The sequence below is a fragment of the Ursus arctos genome, unplaced genomic scaffold, assembly GCF_023065955.2.
Source record: "Ursus arctos isolate Adak ecotype North America unplaced genomic scaffold, UrsArc2.0 scaffold_28, whole genome shotgun sequence".
NCBI classification, from domain to species: Eukaryota; Metazoa; Chordata; class Mammalia; order Carnivora; family Ursidae; genus Ursus; species Ursus arctos.
This window is the reverse complement of record NW_026622963.1, coordinates 30,264,408-30,287,039: the sequence shown is the minus strand read 5'-3', so window position 1 is coordinate 30,287,039 and position 22,632 is coordinate 30,264,408. Positions and strand designations below refer to the sequence as shown.

General features: G+C 45.6%; 1 protein-coding gene across 3 annotated transcripts in view; it reads right to left on the bottom strand.

Annotated features, from left to right (window-relative positions):
- The window catches only part of AGBL1 (AGBL carboxypeptidase 1), a 708,586-nt gene that overhangs the window by 631,986 nt on the left and 53,968 nt on the right, over nucleotides 1–22,632 (bottom strand). For 2 of the 3 annotated variants that reach the window (XM_044388396.3, XM_044388398.3), the window contains exons 2-5: nucleotides 14,498–14,561; nucleotides 12,618–12,764; nucleotides 9,500–9,631; nucleotides 5,593–5,686 (exon numbers count right to left, since the gene is read on the bottom strand). In XM_044388396.3, coding sequence (XP_044244331.1) covers nucleotides 5,593–5,686; nucleotides 9,500–9,631; nucleotides 12,618–12,764; nucleotides 14,498–14,561 — 437 coding nt within the window. Of the gene's footprint in view, nucleotides 1–5,592; nucleotides 5,687–9,499; nucleotides 9,632–12,617; nucleotides 12,765–14,497; nucleotides 14,562–18,464; nucleotides 18,592–22,632 lie in introns of those variants that run through there. The other variant, XM_044388397.3, reaches the window with a different exon arrangement.

The following is a 22,632-nucleotide window of genomic DNA, read 5'->3' as shown; positions in this document are numbered from 1 at the left end:
CTGAGTCCTCTTTTCCAAAGTGGGACACAATGGTCAGAGAATACAATGAAGTTTAAGAACCAGCTTCTCTGCTGGAAGACTCAACCCATTTCTGATCGATGCTCATGTTTTTGTGGGAAGACAAGCCAGTAGAGTGTGAAGACCTGGGTGGTAGGTATACTGATGACAGCAGCTTCAAAACTTGGGTTAAATATAACGGTGTGACAATCCAATAAGCTCAGAGGGGATGTGGCTGTGCTTTGGAAATGGTCAAGTGGATGAGCAGTGAAAATGGCCATTATTATTACCAAAAACCTCAAATCCATTCTGGAAATGAAGGAGCAAAGGAGGCACGGCTCCTAGCAGGAGGTGTCTGCTTCTGGAACAAACACAAGCTTCTCTAAGGTCACAAGATGATTCAGTCACAGACAAGCAATCCTTCTTCACCTCAATAAATTTTCCTACTTAGTGAATCTGGACAGCACAAAGACAGCTTTGGTGCAGATAAACGAACTTGTCCACAGTAGAACAAGTCAGCAAGAGCCAGCTCACGCTGGCCCGGTGTCATTTCTCCCTCCCTATTGCTATAAAAAACTCCCCCATAAATTCTAAAGCCCCAGCTGAATCAATCGTCAAACCAAATCCTGGAAGCCTATCTCAAAAACTAAGCGAAGTTTTAATGTGAATGCCGTCCCTTGGCATCCCCTCAAACTCAGATCTTTCCCTCCTACCAGGCTTGGTCCGTTCCCCAGACAACGGTAAGGAAGGGAGAGAAGGCTCACAAGTTCTTCCTTCCCTGTAGTGAGTGATACTGTGTTCTCTTTCAAGCGGATGGACTCTGCTTCTCACTCTCCTGGAATGAGTTATTTCCCAGAAGGCACCCTAGTCCCTCCCATGACGGCGTTCTTGGAGGCCTGCAGCATCATGTCCCAGGCATGTTTACGCATGAAGGAACCATGCATGTGGAGCCCGCTTGGGATCAAGGAAGAATGGGTTCATAAAGATGAAATTCTACTATAATGTACACTCACTAAATGTTGCCTTTTATTCATCATTAGATAGGTTATTCACAAAACATTTTTTTAATTGGAGACATTTTTTTTAATTGAATTAAGAGCCTCCCATAGTCTGGGCACTTGGATTGGCCCTGTGGAGAACAGCAAGATAAATATAATTTGATTTCTACCTTTAGGAAGTTTAGAACTGAGAGAGAAGAGAAGACCCTCAGGCCAACATAGTACAGAGTTCAATCTGGTCTATGTTATGAAAATATGAACAAAATGCTAGAGAAGCATTGAGGGAGAAGATTCCTCCTGTCTGGTGAGCTGGAGCAGGTGGGGCCTGGAGAATGGGGAGAATCTCTACCATTCAATAAGGCAGCAATGCCATTGCAGGGCAGGGGAAGTACTGAGGGGAGAGCTGGGGCAGGACAGTGCATGCCACATGTGGGGAGAGTAGGCTGGGAAGAGAGATGAGAGGACGAACCAAAGGATGGAATGGAGATGGGGACAGGTGCATCATTGCTTTGAAGTCTGGGAAGACCAGGTAGGGAGCTGTAGGAGCAAACACTGCTCCGGCTGGGGTGATGGTCATGAGGGAACAGGTATAAGCCAAAACAAATACATGGCAGGGCAACTATGCCAGCGTGGTGGGTATTTGGGAAGTGAGGAAGGCCAGGCCAGGAATAGCCACGTCCCCTGGGAGTGAGAACGGGCACAGGGCCACAGAGGGTTGGGAGCACTGCTCTGCATGCCCCTTCTCTCTAGGTGTGTACTTAGTGCTTCTGTCATAAATCTCCCCCTGAGTACTATATGGAGACAGGACTTCACTGGAGGACAGCTGCACCACTAATTTTAGGTTTGTGCTGGGGAAGTCGGGCAGGGAAGGGAGGGGTCCAAGTGACAGCACTGGGCATCCGCTCCCACAAGGGCATCTGAGATCAACTCGCCCATAGCTTGCTAGCGTTTGGGGGATGACACTCAGTGGGGCTACTCACATCCTCTGATGTGGTACTTCATCCCCTTCCTGGAAGACCCCTTCAAACCCAGAGATTCTGGCATCCAAGTGGAGTTGAACAGAACTCCTGGGGACATCTCAGCTATTATTTGGGGGGAATGGAGTTCACAGAAGGCAAGTAGTGGCAGAAATCTCCCATCTGCATGCTCTCCTCTGGCTCTGCTGTCTGATCTGAAGCAGCCAGCCAAGTATCCAGTGGTATTTGTATTAATAACAGTATTATGGCACATCAAAGCTCACGAGATTTTTACACACTATTTCTTAACACCCACCACAAGCCCAGGAGGTAGGACTTGACATGCACAATTCAAGGAATGTGAAAGCTCGGTGAAGAAAGGTTAAATGAGTCGCCACAGAATCCACTAGAAACAGGGCTAAAATACTGGTCTTCAGATTTCAGTGCCTTCATCCTTACCTGGCTATGGGGGGGCAGGGCAGTTGGGGATAAGGTAGAAAACAAGGCAGCCGTGGGAAAGAATCCAAACGCGGAGGGAACAGACATTTATTTAGCCTTTGAGAGGAAATAGCCATTCTATTGAAGAGAAAGACTCCCCTATCATTAAGCAAATTGTTCCACGAGTAAGCCATTTAGACGGCAACAAAAATTTAAACAAACTTTTAAGTGTTTATGATCGTCTTACATATGGTGGTTTAGAAATAAAATGCTGGAAAGAAACCATGTAAGACGCTCCAGTGGTGCTTTAAAAGCTAAAGCTCATGTATCGGGATTTAAATCCCAGCTCTTCCACTTAAATCCCAGCAAATCACTTAACTTCTTTCAGCTTCCATTTTTTTCCCCCGTAAAACTGGGGACAGTAATAGCACCTGCCTCGCAGAGAAGAGGAAAGAGTCTGGTGGGATAACACCTGCTAAGAGCTCAGGACAAGGCAGGGCACAGCATGAAGGCCATGGCCATGATAGCCACATGGTAGTGGTTGGTAAAGAAACTTCTTCTCTATGGAGAACTGGTTTTGACGGGCACTGGGCTCAAGAAGGGGAAATCATCTTGTCCACATTTTACGGAACAGACCAGAAATGCAGAAATCAGCCTGAGGTCCCTGAAAGCTTCCTTTTGTCATTTCAAACATCCACCCCTACGAATCCCTGGTTTTCCCCATGGTACCTTGATCAGATCTGTGCCTGAATTCAACTCATTTTGTAGCAGAAGAGCAAGAGACATAGTAACCTGACATGAGTGTCTGAGAAGGGGACTTCTGGGCGTCGTTGCTTACTCTGTGCTAGCTCGGCCTCCACAAGGAAGACAATGAAAGCTATCAGTGCCCCAGAAGGGAGGAGTCCAGTGCCAAGGCTGGCTGGGAAGGCATCCAAGAGAAGGCACCCACATGGCAAGAAGAGATAACTGGGTGAGACTCCTATGTGGATGGACCTGGCAGACTTCACACCGATTTTCACACAGTGTCACAGGGAGACGACCAGATACCCCTGAGCTGCCAAACAGATGAATGGAAACACTGCCAGATTAGAGGCAATCTTGTCGATAGAGGAACAAGATAAAAGTCCATGGACCGGTGCCCAAAGGACATGTTGAGACTGCGGATGTCAGCAGCAAAGGCCCGCACAGGACGAGACACACCACGCGTACCTAAACCACACATATCCAAATGGACATGTGGAAGTTTTAGAGGAATTAATGTACAGTTACAGAAAAATCAGGAAAGCTCACCTTTTTTGGTCACTGGGCTGGTGACTCTGAAGTTCTGCATTCCCTGCTGAGGATCCCTTGGTCGAACTGAACTTCCACTTGGCAGAACACTTGCTCTCCAGAGGTTTCTTTTTTTTTTTTTAATAATTTTTTATTATGTTATGTTAGTCACCGTACAGTACATCCTTAGTTTTTGATGTAGTGTTCCATGATTCATTGTTTGCGTATCACACCCAGTGCTCCATGCAATACGTGCCCTCCTTAATACCCATCACTGGGCTAGCCCAGTCCCCCACACCCTCCCCTCTGAAGCCCTCAGTTTGTTTCCCAGAGTCCACAGTCTCTCATGGTCCATTCCCCCTTCTGTTTACCCCCTCTTCATTCTTCCCTTCCTTCTACCAATTTCCCTGATATTTCTTCTGTTCCATAAATGAGTGAAACCATATGATAATTGTCTTTCTCTGCCTGACTTATTTCACTTAGCATAATCTCCTCCAGTCCCGTCCATGTTGCTGCAAATGTTGTGAAATTGTTCTTTCTGATGGCTGAGTAATATTCTATTGTATATATGGACCACATCTTTTTTATCCATTCGTCTTTTGAAGGGCATCTCGGCTCCTTCCACAATTTGGCTATTGTGGACAATGCTGCTATGAACATTGGGGTGCATATGGCCCTTCTCTTCACTATGTCTGTATCTTTGGGGTAAATACCCAGTAATGCAATTGCTGGATCACAGGGTAGCTCTATTTTTAACTTTTTAAGGGACCTCCAGAGGTTTCTAAAGTGAGGTACACAGAACACCGACTCCCCCAAAAAGGGGGCCTTCAAACAAGACCCATTTCCTGGCCAAACCAGGTTTAGGACAGGGTGTACTATGGACCCATCCTGGATATTCTGGATGCGCTCCAGCTTCACAAAGGCTCGGAAAAGACTCACCGTAAAGGAATCTGCATAACTTGGTCTAATCCCATACTTCTCAGTGTGTATTTGATGAGGACTTTTTTTTTTTTTTTAACTGAAACAGAATGTATTTCCTTCTGGGAGACACTGGCGTGGAGAGCCACAGGTGAGGATGGATGATAATGGCATTACGGTAGTGACCCAAGAGAAAAATAGTGAGGTGGAACCAGAGCCCAAGATGGATGCCGAGACGCAGAAAAATCTCATGGCTGGGCATGGAAATGCTACTTCGCCAAATGACCCCATAGATCTCAGAAATTGGCTGAATTCTTTCTAATATTCTTTCAAGGTCCTTGCTGAGTCACTCTCATAAATGATGGATCTTAATGGCTCCGAATATCTCCTCGTGTCTAACCATCTCTCCCTTTTTAAGTTTGTGATTCACGCCACTCCGGCAAGCAGGGCCAGAGAGAGTGGGCCGAGTTTCATTTTCCAATCATAAAAGTACATATCGAAACCAGCACACAACCATGATGGACTACGCTAAGACCCGGATCTCATATCAGAAATTTAACTGGTGGACTCTCGAGATGCCCCGAGGAGCGTCACCTCTGCCTGCAATTTCAAGACTGTCTTTTTTCAGGGCTATGCAAACTATGTAGCGTCACTATGAGTAAAAGGGATACCTGAAGTCTCCAGGCAAAAGACATGGGCTTTTGAGTCAGAGAGATCTGGGTTCAAACCCCAGCTCTGCCATTTCTTAGTATTATGACCTTTGGATAAGGCTCTCTCCCCATGGTTTCCTCATCTGAAAATGAGGATAATAATATACCACTTCAGGGTCATCGTGAGGATCAGAGGAAACGATGCATGGGTGGGGAGGGATGCCCACTGAAACAGGATAGTGATTGCACCATATCTGCAAGGGGGTAATCATCGCTCAACTAGAACACCATGAGAATACACATGAGGCCTTCTCCATCTCTGCACCTATTACAAAGAGGGAAAGAGCACTACAAAAGTGCCCCTACCTGATTATTCGGGTGCGGTTCTGGGTATAAGGGGTGATGACCTTGAAAAGCAGTTCCATTGCTCCATTAATTCCCAGCATGGCTCCCGTGGTCACTGAGAAAGACCAAATCACAGTAGTTATTGAACCATCTGAACCAAGAATTATTTTCAGTAGTACAGAAGAGGCCTAAAAGATAGGGGAGCTCCTCACCTTCCTTGCCAAAGGCCACTGAAAAGCAGAGGAACTTTAGAGTCTTTGCATCCTTGGCTTGGAAGCAAAGAACATCTGTAAAGCATACATTATCTTTCCATACTGTCTTCTCAAAGGGGGCCCGAGCCATGAAACTATATTTTTCATTCCTGATGGCCCTATGTACTTCATTGTATTCTTACTCAGAATAGTCAAAGCAAATGGCAAGCAGAAGATTTTTCTGAAAGTAGATCTCTGGGATTCAATTCAATTGCTTTTGCCCACCATCAACTTCCCCCGTGATACATACACACACGCACACATTACACTCAGGCACACACATGCACTGCCAGTATCTTACGAAATAGTTCCTTAGACACATTTCTGCCATTGGGAGACTTAACAATGAAGAAAAGTCATGGAGGATGGGTTAAGGATCAATCCAACTTGGACTGACTCCTTTAAAACCTTTAGGGGCAAACTAATAAAGAAGGCAGCCCCCTTTCTTTTGCACCCTGGTTCCAAGTTCCCCGACAGCTTTTGTAGTTGGATCTCCCATGACTGAGTCTCAGACTTACCTGTGCCCCCGTCTACTAGCCCATCAAGGGAAGAATCAATTCTTCCTCCTCAGAGGTCACTAGCCTGGGAAATTTTTGTCTTTTTGCATAACTAGACAGTTATTAAAAAAAAAAAAAAGACCCATAGATCTGAATGACAGAAAATAACTGACAAGGGTATCTGGTCAACCCAGGGGCTTCAGATACGTATTTTGGACCCAAAACCTCTGGATGCCACGCTCATCTCCAATGATGCCCTGGCCTCTCTGCAGCATCCCCAGTTCCTCACTCCACTCAGCTCACTTTAGGAAAAGCTCTGGTCGTGTCAAAAAATAAGGGGAGCCTCCAAGAGACAAAACGGAATCAATTTGGCAGAGGCAGAAGATACAGTGAAAGAAGGAAAGAAGGGATTTTCCATGGTATGACTCTCCTGTCTCTTTCCTCCACCATAATGTGGGGCTGAAACCAAGGCCTTAGAATGCCCTGTGCCTTGGGCCAGGCTTGTTCCGGGAAATATGAGTGGGAGCAAGGGGGTCACGGAGAAACAGAGAGAGAAACAAGGGAGGCTTATCCTGGCTGGCTCCAAGCTTCGGGAAAGAAGGTTAAATGGAAATCTGGGGGCTCTAATATAGTTCACCCCAGTACAGTCCACCAGAGAGAGACTGAGGCTGATGTCTTAGTGATTACAGCGACTGCATGTTCCTGGAACATCTTCTATGCATATGTTCCTCCTGAGGCTGGTACAGGCAGTAACTGCCTGGATCAAAATTCAGAGATTTGGCATCCTAGTCCTGCCCATCAATCTTCCACTCTCGTGGCTACTAATTCAGTCCTTTATTTCTAAACTGGCAAAACATGCTAGAGCAATCTCATGGCAAATCATTCAGCAAAATTCTAGTATTAAGTAGTGTTAGGGACGAAATAGTTTTAGGAGCACAGATTCTAAACATGGAAGACTTTAGACTTGGAATTGAAAGATGGGAACAATAAGAACCCCCTCCCCTCCCACACCAAGTTCTCCTTGCTGGCTGCCTGCCCAAGGTCAGACCTCTGGCACCTCCATCAACATCCCCATCAGCCGTAGAGAGCTGCTGAAGGGTTCATTGGCTGTGGCAGCGCCATTATGGCTCCAGCCAACTCCTTCCGCAGATAGGAGCTGCTCAGAAAGCTTTCTGGAACATTCAACAGTGGTTAACAATTCACCAAAGAGACAGCAATCAATCCATGGACTTCGTGAACTCTTCCTGCTTCTCATCAGTGAAGTCAATGTATAGAGAGTGATGGTACAAGTTTTAAAATAACCTTACGGAACAATTCATCGGTACAATAAATGTCGTCCTAGAATATGAGACAAATGGCCACCTCCTCACACCTGCAGGCAACTTCCAACAGTTTTTAGAGCTCCTTGATAAAAGGAATTCTTCAAGATCTCTATAACTGGTATAGGTAACAAGAAAGTTAAGTTATTCGGCCTAATTATTCTTTAGGAAACTAAAATGAGATACTTCGAATCTTCTGCTGCTGGCAAGCTCCAAGTGGGGGTGGCACACCCTCCAGCTGCTCATTAGTGACAGCTGTCCTCTACACAAAGCCACAGCTCCCCACCTGGATTTTCCTGAATGAAAGATGGGTTTGTACAGATCTTTTCAGCCTCTGCCATTCTCTGATTTTCTGGTCAACATATATGAGTGTGGGAGGAAGTTCTCTCTGTGAACATGGAGTCAAGGACCTCTCTTGTCTTTTCCTAAAAATACTTTATCTTTATGGGTCTTTCATGGCTATTAATGGAATTAATCAATGAAATAGGACCCCACTAACCATCTTAGTTGTTCTTTTTTTTTTTTTTTTTAAAGATTTTATTTATTTATTTGACAGAGAGAGAGACAGCCAGCGAGAGAGGGAACACAAGCAGGGGGAGTGGGAGAGGAAGAAACAGGCTCATAGCAGAGGAGCCTGATGTGGGGCTCAATCCCAGAACACCAGGATCACGCCCTGAGTCGAAGGCAGACGCTTTAACCGCTGTGCCACCCAGGCGCCCCCATCTTAGTTGTTCTGAGGATAGATAGAAGGAAAAGTCACCTCCTTATTCCCCTTAGGTGTGCTTTTCCTATTATTTCAAAGGACTAAGGGAAAAGAGTAGAGCAAGGAAGGGAAACTAATTGAGTAACTACTATGTGACATACCTGTGAACATCATCTCACATATCCCATCTCCCAAGTCTAAGAGCTCCTATTATCACTCTAATTTTACAAAGGAAGAAACTCCACAGGTTATCTGTCCATGCCATAGGACTCCAAGGAATGATATCAAAGTCAAACCCAGGTCTTCCTGGTTCTAAGCCATGTTCTTTCCTCTAAAGCATTACATCACTTTCATTGTGCAGGAGAGGGGCTCAGAAAAGAGAAATAAAGTCTGTGCTCATTCTACATGAGATGGGAGGTACAGAATCTAATCTGTTCATAGCAAGTGTCCCCATATGGAGAGTAAACACAAGTTTTGGAGTTAGAAACGCAGCCCCCAAACATGTCTGCATAAACTCAAGCAATTACTTCTCTCTTCTAAGATGCATTTTCCTCTTCTTCGCTATACAATGGTAGATCTAGATACAGGATTGTTAGGATAATCTGAAATAATCCAAACCAGGAGACAGCAAGTACGTATGAACCAATGTGCTATGATGCATCCAGTTGCCTGAAGACTACGTTGAAAAGCACGTAGATAAAACGAGGTAAAGATGCTTCCGTAAAGGATGCTGTGATCAAGACGTAACTTCAGGGACAAAGTAAGCAGATCTGTAATGTGAGGGTCCTTCCTGACATTGCCCTATGCCTCGAATATGATAAGGCCTGAATAAAGCCCTATGCTCTCTCCTGCCATAGATCTTTTTCCCCTGTAGCACTAATAGAGAGGCTTAGAATACTATACTGCGTGGCTCCCATTCTGACATCTAACTTCAGGAATGAGCTCAAGAGTTCCACCTGGATGAGGAAGAGACAAAGAAAGAACTCTGCACCTCCACAGCCTCTAGAACGTGAGGCTCCTCGTGACTTATTTATCTTGTTGGGACAACATATATCCTCCACCCAGACCCTCCTTCCAACCCTACCCCTTAAATGGTTTCTAGGCGTCCCGGCCGAGGTCTGGAAGCCACCCCAGAGAGCCACGATTTGAGTCACTTACCACTAGAGGCGAACACACGCAGAGCCCAGAGACAGTGAAGGAGGTTCTGGCTGTGGGACAGGTTTTTCCTGGCCAAAATCAATGTCACATCGAGGGCTTCCAATTCCAGTGCCTTCTGTCCAAACTTTTTATCTAGGAACACAAATCAATCCATCTTAGTTGTGTTTCACATTAATTCTGAAGGCTGTACAATGCACGAGGCACAGGAAGGCAAAGAAGGGAGAGGCAAGAGAATGATCATAGCCAATGCGACTTTTCGGATCTAGCGGAAAATGCTACTAAGTACATCCCCATTGGAACCAGATGGCTCAGAAGAGCTAAGGCAGGGTATACACAGGATTCATTCATTCCTCAAGTAATATTTACATGAGGCTTTGTGGGCTGTATGACTCACACACCCTGTATGTAAGCAGATTTCTGGCTGTCCTCAAACATGAACTACAATTTAGTAGGGTATAAATTTCTTCCTTTAAGATAGTTCTGGAATATAGGATATTTAAGGTACATAACATTCAAACACAATGTGTGGAACTTGACTGAATCCTTCTTTTAAAAAAAAAAAGATTTTATTTATTTATTTAAGACAAAGAGCACAAGCAGGGTGAGAGGCAGAGGGAGAGGCAGTCTCCCTGCTAAGCAGGGAGCCTGATGCGTGGCTCAACCCAGGACTCCAGGATCATGACCCGAGTAGAAGGCAGACACTTAACTAACTGGGCCACCCAGACACTCTGATTGGATCCTTCTTTGAACACATCTGTAATTGCCCCATTAGGAAACATCTGGAGAAACTAAAATGAGTATAAATTATACATGCATTGTTAATTTTGTTAGATTCGTAATCGTGGTATTGGGGTTATATAGGGAAATGTCTCTTTTCAAAGAAATGCACTCAAACATATTTAAGAGCAAAATTATATCTGTAATTTTCCTGAATCACTGTGACTCATCTCAGGTGGAAATGAGTAAAACAGTGACAACATCCTAAACCTAGTTTACCAATATCCACCTCGGGACCAAAGGACACCAGCAAAGAGATGGCGACCAAACTCATATGACCAGATACCTTCACCGGAACAGAGGCATCTATTGGGCTCCATTCCTGAGCTGCCAACCTCATTTCCATCCTTTTTAGGTCAGCCCCTGGCAGCCTGCATGGCAGTGGTGAAGGCTACAATCTGGCGATGGCAGAAGCTGCAGTGATATAATAATGCCAGTTGCAACATCCAGGTCCAGAGCTTGGGAATCAGGGCCCTGGTACATCCTGAGTCAGTCTGTCTGTGCCTCTCTCTCTTTCTCTCTCTTCTATGAAACCTACATGACTCTAGTTTGTCAGGCCCCACATGCTAAGCAGGTGACACACAACCTCACTTAATCCTTACAGCAACCCTAGAATTAAGGACTGATACCTCCATTTTGTAGATGAGGGATCAATGGCTCAGAAAGGGTAAATAACTTGCCCAAGGGCGCACAGCTAATTTGTGTCGGGACCAGGCAAGAAACTCAGATTTGACTTCCTAGTTTATACTATTTACAACCAAGGTAGAGATGACGTCTCTCCAATCTTTTTCTAAAGTTCATGTGGCCACTCTTTGCTTTGCTGACTTCTTCTCACTCTTCAAGTGTGGGCTCACATGTCACCTCTCCCTGACCACACCATCTTGGGCGAACATCACCCTTTTTTTCCCCTCACAGCTACTAGCTGATTATCGTACTCTGCTATCACCTAGTGAATTATTCACTTTCTGCCCTTCCCCACTTGAGTTAAGTTCCATGAGAGTGGGCTCCTTATCTGCCTTGGTCACCAGCGTTCCCAACACCTAGCACAGTGCCCAGCCCCAGGAGACATGTAGTAAATTCCTGGTTGAATATTCAATGAATGGGCTGTGTTGGTTTTGTTGAGAACACGCTCATGCAGGTACTGGCTGATGCCTGGGTCTTTGTCATGACCTGTGAGTGTTGAATGGACTCAGAACAGAGATCCAGACAATGCAAGGTCAGAGTGCATGACCTGAGCCCATGCTCCCTTGTGGCCACCGCTGCCTGCACTGGACAACACAGGTCCACCTTCTGCTGCACCTGAACTCCTCCACTATGACTTATATAAGACTTCACACAATTGGAGCTTGACGGTTATGACTAGTTTGCAAGGTTTGCATGCATCTTGAGTGTGCAGGCTTTTAAAACTTTGCCCCAAGAAGTTCTAAGGTTTCAGGGAGGTGCTTCAGGGTCTTCTCTGAGCAAAAAGAGAGAAATGGGTGTGGAGCATAAGTAGAAACAGTTCTAGCTCCCCACCTTCCCTTCTACTAAGGAAGCTTCGCCTCCATGTGGCTTATAGTAATAGGCTGAAAATTCGCCCCCAAAATTCATGTCCACCTGGAACCTCAGAATGTCATCTTATTCGGAAATCGGGTCTTTCCAGGTTTAATTAGCTAAGATGAGGTCACACAGATTTGCGTGGGCCCTAAATCCAGTGACCAATGTCCTTGTAAGAAGGAGAGGACCCACAGAAGGACCCAGAGCAGGACAGCACGTGAAGACACAAATAGAAATGGGAGGGACGTGTGTACAAGCCAAGAAACGCCAAGGATGGCTGGAAACACAGAAGTTAGCAGAGGGGCATGGACCAGATTCTCCCTCAGAGCCTCCAGAAGGAGCCAACCCTGCCAACACCCTCGTTTCAGACTTTCTGGCCTCCAGAACGGTGAGGGAAGACACTTCTGCTGTCTGGAGCCATCCAGTGTGTGGTAATTCATTATAGAGCCCCACGAAACGCACGCACTTACATAATGAGCTTCCGTGTAAGATTCTGCTCCTAGAAGTGTTCTGTTGCTTGTGAAAGTGATTGAAAACTGCCTGGGAGTGCCTCCCCTCTGTCCCCCATCTGCTCCATGCCCCAGGGAGCTCACGCCTGCGCGGGGCCCGGCCCTGGTACGGCACCTTCGATTTGCTGACATCCAGGACAACAAAATGAACTTTCCTGTGGGGCTGGTCCTAGCATCACCACCAAAGTGTCTAGGACCTCCCTGCCCTTCCCCACAAGAGTTTCCCAAGTTGCTCTCATGATAACAACCCCACAAGTGCCTTTTCAGCCATCTTTAGATCCGGGGGGTGTGGGTACCTCGTAGGCCGACTTTGGCCAGCAGTCGGAGGAGGGGCAGGAGGACGTCATAGTCCGGAGAAGCTGTCCTGGCTGTGTCCACCAGGGTCTGCAGAAGGGCCTCGCTGCCCCCCTTACTGATCATGTAGCGAATCCTTCGGTCTGTGCCTGAGGGAGAAAACAGAGGAGCGTGAGGCCTCATATAATCACCCTCATTTCCTTGGCACAGAAAGCAGACCCCACAGACAGAGACAGAGCAAGGATCGGTTCATTTGCCCCAGAAACCAAAATTGTGTGGTTTCTGAAGGAACATGTGTAAAGCTGTGCTTTTAGGTTAGGGATTGGGGTGGGGGTAAGAAATGGAGAAATAATGGAATATTTAAGAACCAAGGTATGTTCACCCGCAGGAGCTGTAATAAACCACTTTCCTGAGAACCTGTTGAGTCTCAGTGTACATATGTGTACTTGTGTGTGTACATAAACACACATACAGCCTTACCAAGAATCCTATCCTTAATAGAAGAGGGAATATCAGTATCCCTCTGGTATAGATTTGATTCCTCTGTAACCGAGATGGGGAGGATAGTTTATCTGGAATAATTTGATTGATTATTTAACAGTCTTATGGTGCTGGCTTCCAGTAACCGACAAGAGGAATATATGGAAATAGCTAGAGTGCTTCTTTAAGAAACAGACATCCAAACATCCACATCAGGAGTTTTGAAAAGGGCCTGGAGCTAGGATCAGGTGTACCGGTCTTTCTACCTAAGAACAGTTGTGAACAGGGTCCTCCCCCACTTTGCCCCGGGACAAGCTTAAAAGCAGTGATTACATTTCAACTTGGAAGGGGACCCCAGTGATTGTCCATGCACTGTGCATGATGGATCTAACGAGGTGGCCGACAGGGTGGGACATTATCAGCAAAGACGACCCTCTGGTGTTTCATCCTAATGGAAAGCAGCATCCTCTACTAAGGGAGCAATAATCAGCACCTATATCAGAAGGACAACTCCAAGGTTTCAGTCCAAGGGTTCCAGGCACCTCTGGACAAAGTGAAGGAGGCACCACCCCACAAGACAAGAGGCTTCGCCTACATGGGGTACCGCACTCAGAAGGCTGCAGGGAAGTCACCCTGCCATCGGAGGGTGGCACAGTCTACGGGGAAACCTTACTAGGACGGGACCCTCCCTCCTGGAACTGGAACGGGAGGCGCCTTGGCTTAGGAGTGACATTCACTCTGGTATTTGGTATTCTGTTTGGTGGTAATATTTCTTCCTAACACAAAATGGCTGGCATACGTAGAAATGAAAACTGAGTGAATGCTGAAATGTCCAAGAAGGTCTATTTTCCGGGACCCGCACACTGAGGTGAGCTAGCAGAGGCATGCCCCAGTTCACTAGTTGATTCCAGTGTAGTGAACTCTGTCATCTTTTCTCTGAAAACTTAATAACTTACCACACTGCTAAGTCGAGCTCCTGCCTCATATTCCCATCTGCACTTGACATATGTTAGGAAGTTGCCAATACTGGCTCTCTAAATGGGCAACGGAGGGGAGTAGAGGAAGGGGAGAGGTAGAGTCACGAGCTCTCTCCGGGGACAGCCACAGACCCCTGGAGGACCTTGGGTTAACCACAGATGAGATACCATAGAATAACCACCCAGAGCCGAATTTCCTCCTAAGTTCGGGTCACCGTACGGTGGGTGACAAGACTAAAGAAACCTAAGCCCGAGATACAACTGGCCCACTTTACTCTGGGGTCTTATGAACCTCAGTGAAAGTGATGGACTGGTGATTCTGTCTCTGACAGAAAACTAGAACTGAAGCACCCCCACCACCACCCCCAGGCCACACAGATTCCAGGAGACACCACAGCCACATGCCCCCACCTCCTCCTACTCACCAACAGAAAGCAGATCTCCGAGAACCTGGAGGATGGTCAGGATAGACTCCTTGTCAGAGGACCTCTGCAATGAAAACACAGGCAGCCATCTTTACGAAGGAACGCCAAGGAGAGAGGCAGTGTGGTCAGGGATGCCCGTGGACGTGGCAGGGCTGTGCTCCCTTCCGTTGAGAAAGACGTCTGGCAGTGAGTAATGGTTGTGTTCCCTAAATGGTGGCCATGAGGGGACGTACAGAGACAAGGGTCCCAGGGGCTCTGCCTCCGTATCTAACCTTCAGGACCCCTTTTGGGGGACCCATTTGGTAGTAACATCAGCATGATGGGTGAAAGAATAAACAACAAACATCACTCGTATGTGGAATTTAAGAAACAAACGAACAAAGGGAAAAAGGAGAGCAACCAAAAAACAGACTTTCGACTACAGAGAACAAACTGATGGTGACCTGAGGGGAGGACGGTGGAGGGATGGGGGAAACAGGTGAAGGGAATGAAGAGCACACTTACTGTGATGAGCACTGAGTAACGTATGGAATTGTTGAATCCCTACAGTGCACACCTGAAACTAATATAACACTGTGTGAACTACACTGGCATTAAAATTTTAAAAAAAGAAGAATGTGTTTCTTAAACAGGAAAAAAATTAAATTAAAAAAAAAAAAAAGAAGCATCGATCTTTATGCAGACACAGCAAGTGAGAAGGGGGTTTGTGGGCCACGCCGGCACAGTGGTCAGTTAGGCCAGCGGGCTTAGATTCACTTGAAATACAGGGCGGAGAGCAGAAACAGAAATGCATGAAAATGTTCTGAGGGAAAGATGTCCCTGAGCAGTAAGGATGAATTATTTTCTCAAGAGAAACCAAAGGTAGTCCAAATCTCATCACTCCCAGGCCCCTGGTAACCACCATTCTACTCTGTTTTACAAGCTCAGCTTTTTTACACTCCACAAAAGTGATATCCTCCAGTACTTGTCTTCCTCTGTTTGATTTACCTCACATAGCATGAGGCCCTCAAGGTCCATCCATGTTGTTACAAATGGCAGGAGTTCCTTTCTCGTGGCTGAATAATACTCCAGTGTGTGTGTGTGTGTGTGTGTGTGTGTGTGTGTGTATACTGGACTTCACGGCTCCTTTATGGTTCAGTTTGGTTGTATTCTGAAAAACATGTATTGCACACTTTCCCTAGAACAATCTTTGTTCCAGGTGCTAGGAATACACATGTACACAAAACCTTGTCCCTTCTCTCAAGATGAATACCTTTATCCATTCATCTATTGATGGACACTTTGGTTGCTTCCATGTCTTGGCTACTGTTAAGCAGGCTGCAGTGAACATGGGTGCACAGATATCTCTCCAAGGTTCTGATTTCAATTATTTTGTATATATACCTAGGAGTCCTATCTTCCACTACTCAAGAAAATTAACTTGAAATGGATCAAAGATTCAAATGTAAGACCTGAATCCACAAAACTCCTAGGAAAAAAACCACAGGGGGGAAAAAAAATCCCTGACAAGGGTTTTGGTGATGATTTCCTGGGTAAGACACCAGAACAAAACCTAAAATAAATAATTGGGACTACATTAAACTAAAGAAAGAGCTTCTGCACAGCAAAGGAAACAATCGATAAATTGAAAAGGCAACATGGGAGAAAATATTCACAAAGCAAATATATATTAGGACAGATATCCAAAATATATATTAAAAATTAATACAACTCAATAGCAGAAAAATAAATAATCCAATATTAAAATGGGCAAAAGACCTGAATAGACATTTGTCCAAAGAAGAACTACAGATGGCCGATACGTACATGAAAAGATGTTCAACATCTCTCATCATCAGGAAAATACAAATCAAAACACAATGAGAGATCACCTCAGACTTACAACGGCTTTTATCAAAAAGACCAGAGATAACAAATGTTGGCAAGAAAGTGGAGAAAAGGGAACCAACCCTATATGCTATTTTTTTTTTAGGTAGGTTATTTAAGGCAAAGCTTTAATCTTCACATTAGTAAGTCTCATGTTCCCCACCTGCTTCAAAGACCTCAATAACTCCCCCTTACATGTAGGATAAAATCAGAGCTCCTTAATAGGGTTTCCAAAGATCCTCATGGTCTTGTCCACTTACCTCTCCAGCTTTATTGTTCATTACTACACCCCTGCCCAAAGTATATGCTTCGGCAACGTGGAACTACTGATAATTTCCTGCTCAACCCCACAGGTTCTTGCCTCTGTACCCATGATCATACTGTTCCCTCTTCCTGAAGCCTGGTCAATGTCAGCTCATCCTTCAAGTATACCAATGGCTCCCACAGGAGTCCAGCCCCCATCCCCTGCAAGCTGGGTCTGGGGTCTCTCTGTTCCCCATATCACTCTGGGTTACCTCCAACAGCGCACCCACCACATAGTGCTGGCATGCTTCTCACCCTACCCCACTCGATACTCATCTTTGGAGAATGGACCAAGGTTTGTGTATATCTGTATTCCCAGCACTTGGAACAGGGGCTGTTCCAGGGAGAGTGCGCAATGTTTTTCAGAATGCAACCAAACTGAACCATAAAGGAGCCATGAAGTCCAACACCGCACCCCAAGGCAGAGTGGTGTTTACACCTTCTCCAAACCTGGGCTTAACACCTTCCAGGAACTCACACTTCAACACCCCAGCCAGGACCAGGATTAGGATGAGGCAAGTGAGGCACCAGCTTGGGTGAAAATTTTTAATTTTAAAATGTGGTAATCAAGATAAATGATATTTTAATGCTGTATTTTTTACAAATCAAAATCAATGCAAAAAAAATCCATAATGAGCAAGGGGCACCTGTGTAGCTCAGTCCGGTAATCGTCTGCCTTCAGCTCAGGTCATGATCCCAAGGGTCCTGGGATCGAGCCCCCAGTTGGGCTCCCTGCTCAGCTGGGAGTCTGCTTCTCCCTCTGCCTCTCCCCAATTGCTCGAGTGCTCTCTCTCAAATAAATAAATAAATAAATAAATAAATAAAATCCTTTGTAAAACCCATAATGAGCAAAATAGCAAAATTTAACTCTTTAACTCCTAGTCCAGGTGTGATGAGACATCTGGGGATCCTTAGGGACTTGGTATCTACATGTCCCCAGAACAAAGACTCGGGTTCACTCTGACATCACCACTGGGTGCTTTGGCTTAAGGAGGGCAGTCCCAGCAGGCACTCAGCTGATGTCTCCCACCAGGTGAGCGCTACCCTCAAGCAAATGTCATCCATACATGTGCACAATGTCAGTGCTCCCTGCCCCTCCAGAGTCTCCCCAGATCTGGGAACACAAACCAAGAAGCAACAGAGCCATCATTCTGGGGAGTTTGCTGGTCTTTGATTCTGGTACAAATTCCAATGTGGGTTTGCTTGGGGACGGGGGTCCCTACACCAAAAAACCATGCCCTGGATGCCAGCTGTGTGTCCTACGATTAAACTCAATTCAGACACTATCTACTCGGAGGCAGCATCCGATTTCACAGGCTAAGGGTTCAGTCCTACAACACTGCCCCTGCGTCAGACGCCAGCCTCAAAGTCCAGGTCGTTAGCTATACCACTGACTCTTGAACGACATGAGTTTGAGGCTGCACAGGTCCACTTACGTGGGGCTTTTTCCCATAAATACTGTAACGTGCTATAAATGTATTTTCTCATGATATTAATCACATTCTTTTCTCTATCTCACTTATACAGCACATCATACATGTAACACACAGAATATGTGTTAATCGACTGCTTATTTTAACAGTAAGGCTTCTAGTCAACCATAGGCTATTAGTTAAGTTTGGGGAGGGCGGGTGGGACAAAGGTTATAGGAGGATTTTGGGCTGCGTGCGGAGTCAGTAACCACGTTGCTCAGGGTCAACTGTACTTCTGATCAACTGGCTATAAATTAAAGATTCCCTCCTCAGGTGCCATTAATTTGCTAGAGCAGCTCACAGAACTAGAGAAACATTTTACTTACTAGGTTACCAGTTTGTTATAAAAGGTTATAACTCGGGAACAGCCAGACAGAAGAGACGCGCTGGGTAAGGTTTGGTGAAAAGGCTGGGAGCTTCCAAGCTCTCCCGGAGTATCTCCACGTGATCACTGTTAACCTTAAAAATAAAACGGCCAGTTGTTTTACCAGCAAAATTGGGTTTGTTTGGGAATAGCAGAGAATCGCAATCCTAGACAACCACGTGGACGCAAAACCGCAAGTAAGTCCTGAGAACAAAGCAGACCCGGGCTCTTTTATAGCAGGGAAGTTGGGCGGCGCCACTATAAACAAAAAAGCCATTGGAGTAAACTAGGAATTCAAATTATAGGGACTTTTCATTGGCTGAGTTGTGTCGGTCTCTCATTGGCTGGGCTGTTGCTAGGGGCAGAAGGAAAATTTTCCTCCTCCTGCTGGGGTAGTAAAGCGGTAGTTTATCTGCTTGGGAGGGAAGTGTCTTCCTGTTTGGTCTGCAATTGAAAAATGGTACGTCGGGGTGCCTGGGTGGTTCAGTGGGTTAAGTGGCTGCCTTTGGCTTTGGTCATGATCTCAGGGTCCTGGGATTGAGCCCCCCATGAGGCTCCCTGCTCAGGGGGAGTCTGCTTCTCCCTCTCCCTCTGCCTCTCCGCCAGCTTGTGCGCCCTCTCATGCTCTCAAATAAATAAAATCTTAAAAAAAAAAAAAAGAAAGAAAGAAAAGAAAAGAAAAGAAAAGAAAGGTGGTAGGGCATGAGAGCTCCCCTGTGCTGGCCCCTCCACTCCATTCTAAACAGGGTTTACTTTTATCAATTTTTACTTCACCAAGCTAGAAGTTCTCCGAACACTGTCCCTTTTGGGTTTTACTTGTATTATTTTTTTAAAAACGAGGGGGTATCTGGCTGGCTCAATTGGTAGTGCATGAGACTCTTGACCTCAGGGTTGTGAGGAAGCCCCACACTGGGTGTAGAGACTACTTAAAAATAAAATCTAAAAATGTGTATTTATTTCTTATTATAAATCACAAGATCACGGCAGGACTGAAGCCGTTCAAAAGTGGACCCAAAGGTGGCTCACAGTAAGAAATGAAATCCCTGGAATGGTGTCCTGACCAGCCCTCATGGCTCTGGGTCCACCTCCAGCACGCCCAAAATTGGTCTTCTTTCCGAGAAGAGGGAGGGAGATAAAAGGTAAAAGCCAGGCTCTACCATATTGCGTAACTTGTAAATGCTGGATTCATTAGTTCATTATGAATGAGGAGCCAGGAAAAGGAACATAAGAGAGGAAATGGGGAGAAGAGGAAAAGAGAAAAAACTAATACAGTAGAAACTTATTGAAGAGGAATAAAAGATCCAGATTTAATTTCCTTTCATTCAATTATTCATGCACTCATTCCACAAACGTTCACTGAAAACCATCTATGTTCCAGGCACCAGGCTAAGGATGCAAATTGATCAAAACGCAATCTGCCTTCACGGGGCTCCAGGCCTGGCTCATGATCGGGACCTGGGATGGTAAGGACCACGACAAAGGGAAAATGCTACGAGGATCCAGGGAAGGAGCAGTAACCTAGCCAGGTCTGTGAGTGACTACTCTGAGAAGCAGGCAAAGGAGGGTGGGGCGGAATTGAGCTGTGTTGCAGCCCTGTGTGCTCAGAGGGAGGCATGACAGAGTGTGGTGACATCCGGGGATGAAACTGCTTCCATATGACCAGATTGAACAAGGCAGATGGTGAAGGGAACTGTGAATTCCTGTGGGCAAGAACTAGGTCTTATTCATCTCTGATTCCCCATCTCCAAAGGTGTAATAGATCATCCATATATTGTGTTGAATTAATATCTCAAGCTTAAGAATTGCCTGCTTTATTACAATGCCCACTAAAACTCCCTGAGATCAAGCATTGTTCTATACGCTTCTATTGTATCTGCCAGCAGGGATATAGAGCTGGGCATGCAGAATGTCCTAAATCACCACCCCTAAATTGGTTTGACCTGTGGCCAACACACTTGGCTGCACATGCATGAGACATCCCTCTGTAACTGCTTCCAAGAAAACCCCACGTGTGGCAGTGTGCTGATGGAGCATTCACATTATATTCTCCCCTGCCTGAGGATGGGGCCCCAGCGCGTCTCCTCTGAGCCTTTCTCCATTTCGTGACTGATTTAGAGGCGAGTCTAAGCCCAGATCTGGATAAGGAAACCTAAGTAGATGTCTGCTGGGATTCGAAAAAGATTTTTCCCCCAGGATTTAAAAAGAGAGAGAAAACATTAAAAACAAAACAAGACGCACACACACACACACACACACACACATTCTCTTTCCTAGTTTTGGATGCTGTTGTATAAGGACATGATCCTGGGTCATTGTTGACATTGTGAAGCCCCTGAATCAACTCTGCAGAACCACCTATCTGTGCACTTTCAGGTAAGTGAAATAATAAATACCCTCACTTATAAAAGCCACTGTTGGGGCGCCTGGGTGGTTCAGTCGTTAAGCATCTGCCTTCGGCTCAGGGCATGATCCCGGGGACCTGGGATCAAGCCCTGTATCGGGCTCCCTACTCTGCTGGGAGCCTGCTTCATCCTCTCCCATTCCCCCTGCTTGTGTTCCCTGTCTCGCTAGCCGTCTCTCTCTTTCTCTCTCTGTAAATAAATAAATAAAATCTTTTAAAAAAAATAAAAAATAAAAAATAAATAAAAGTCACTATTAGTTAGGTAGTTTGTTACCTAATTCTGATGCGATGGAGAAAAGAAAAAAATTTCACACCTACACATGCCCTCTTGGCAAACATTATGGTCTTAATAAACAGGAAAGAAATTAATTTCACAAACCACTGGAAGGGCAACCATCCCACGGAAACTAAGAGACAGTATCATCCTGTAGATGTTATGTTCATAATGCTCTCACTCAGCCCTGAGCCAGAATGAATCAGCACAATACTGTTTTTCTTTAAATAAAAATTATGGCTATCGGAGGAAGAAAAAATGCTATAGCAAATCTCAACTGGCATTAATTTATGCACTGCTACATTTACCAATAAATATTTTACACTATTTAGAAGAATAACACACAGCCATTATCTCACCCACTGTAATAATGAATGAGCAATTAAAGAAGGCAGGACGTGATGTGCCTCAATTTTCCTTTAATGATCCTTTTAAATGAATCATTGAGTAATCCCCTGTTGTTTAAGACTTTCCTGGTTCTGCCAAGCTTCCAGGGAGAGGCAGGCGGTTGGAAGAACAAACAGTGTCTCTCACCGTCTGTGGGGTTTTGAACTGTAACTTTCTCAAATACTGTTTCGCATTTGTTGTTCCCTTGCTTTGAAATCATCTGCGGCTTCCGTTGCTTTCCTGTTCCTAACTCCTCATGATACTATGTAATTAAGACCCTTCACATCACACAGCCTTTAGAGGCTCACCTGCAGCCACTCCGTCCATCCCGGGACTGAGCCTGATGACCACACAGGACCAGCAACCATGCCCCAAGCCCGTCATGGGTACCTGCGACTGCAAAACTTTGCTCACGTTGCTGCCACCTGCTGGAGGACTAGTTCTCCACCCTCTGCCTTAGCCCATGCAACCTACTTAACATTTCAGTTCTGAGTTCCAGTACCCTTCCTATACAGTTTTCCCAGCTAAGCTGCCTTCCCGGCCCCCATTACCCAAAACCACCACACATCTGCTCACGTTGGGCACTGCACAACTCCAGAGGGTGCTATTTACAGAGACTACAACATCATTGGTACACCCGGAAGTGGTGCGGTGTGGTGGCCTGGTCTCTCTGAGAGTTGTTTGCTCTACATTTGTTTTCTCACTTACACTTTGTACATACCTTTATGAGAATTCATCCTAGATCCTGGTTATTTTCTTACCTCCCTGTTCCGATTGTCTATTGTGGGGTGACAAGCTGCACCAAAATGTAATGGCTTAAAATAACAAAAAGGCTTTTCCAGCCTTTTTATTATATGTCTGGATTTTGTGGATAGGGGATTTGGACAGAACTTGCCTAGGAGATTCTTCTGCTGTCCGTGGTGTCAATCAAGGTCACTGGTGGCACTCAGCTGGTAGATGGGCTGGCTGGTCTGAAAGTTCTATGATGGTGTCACTTGCATGTCTGACACCTTGGCAGGGATGGTATCACTTTGGCATGTTGGAGAACTGGGCTCACCATGGACTGTT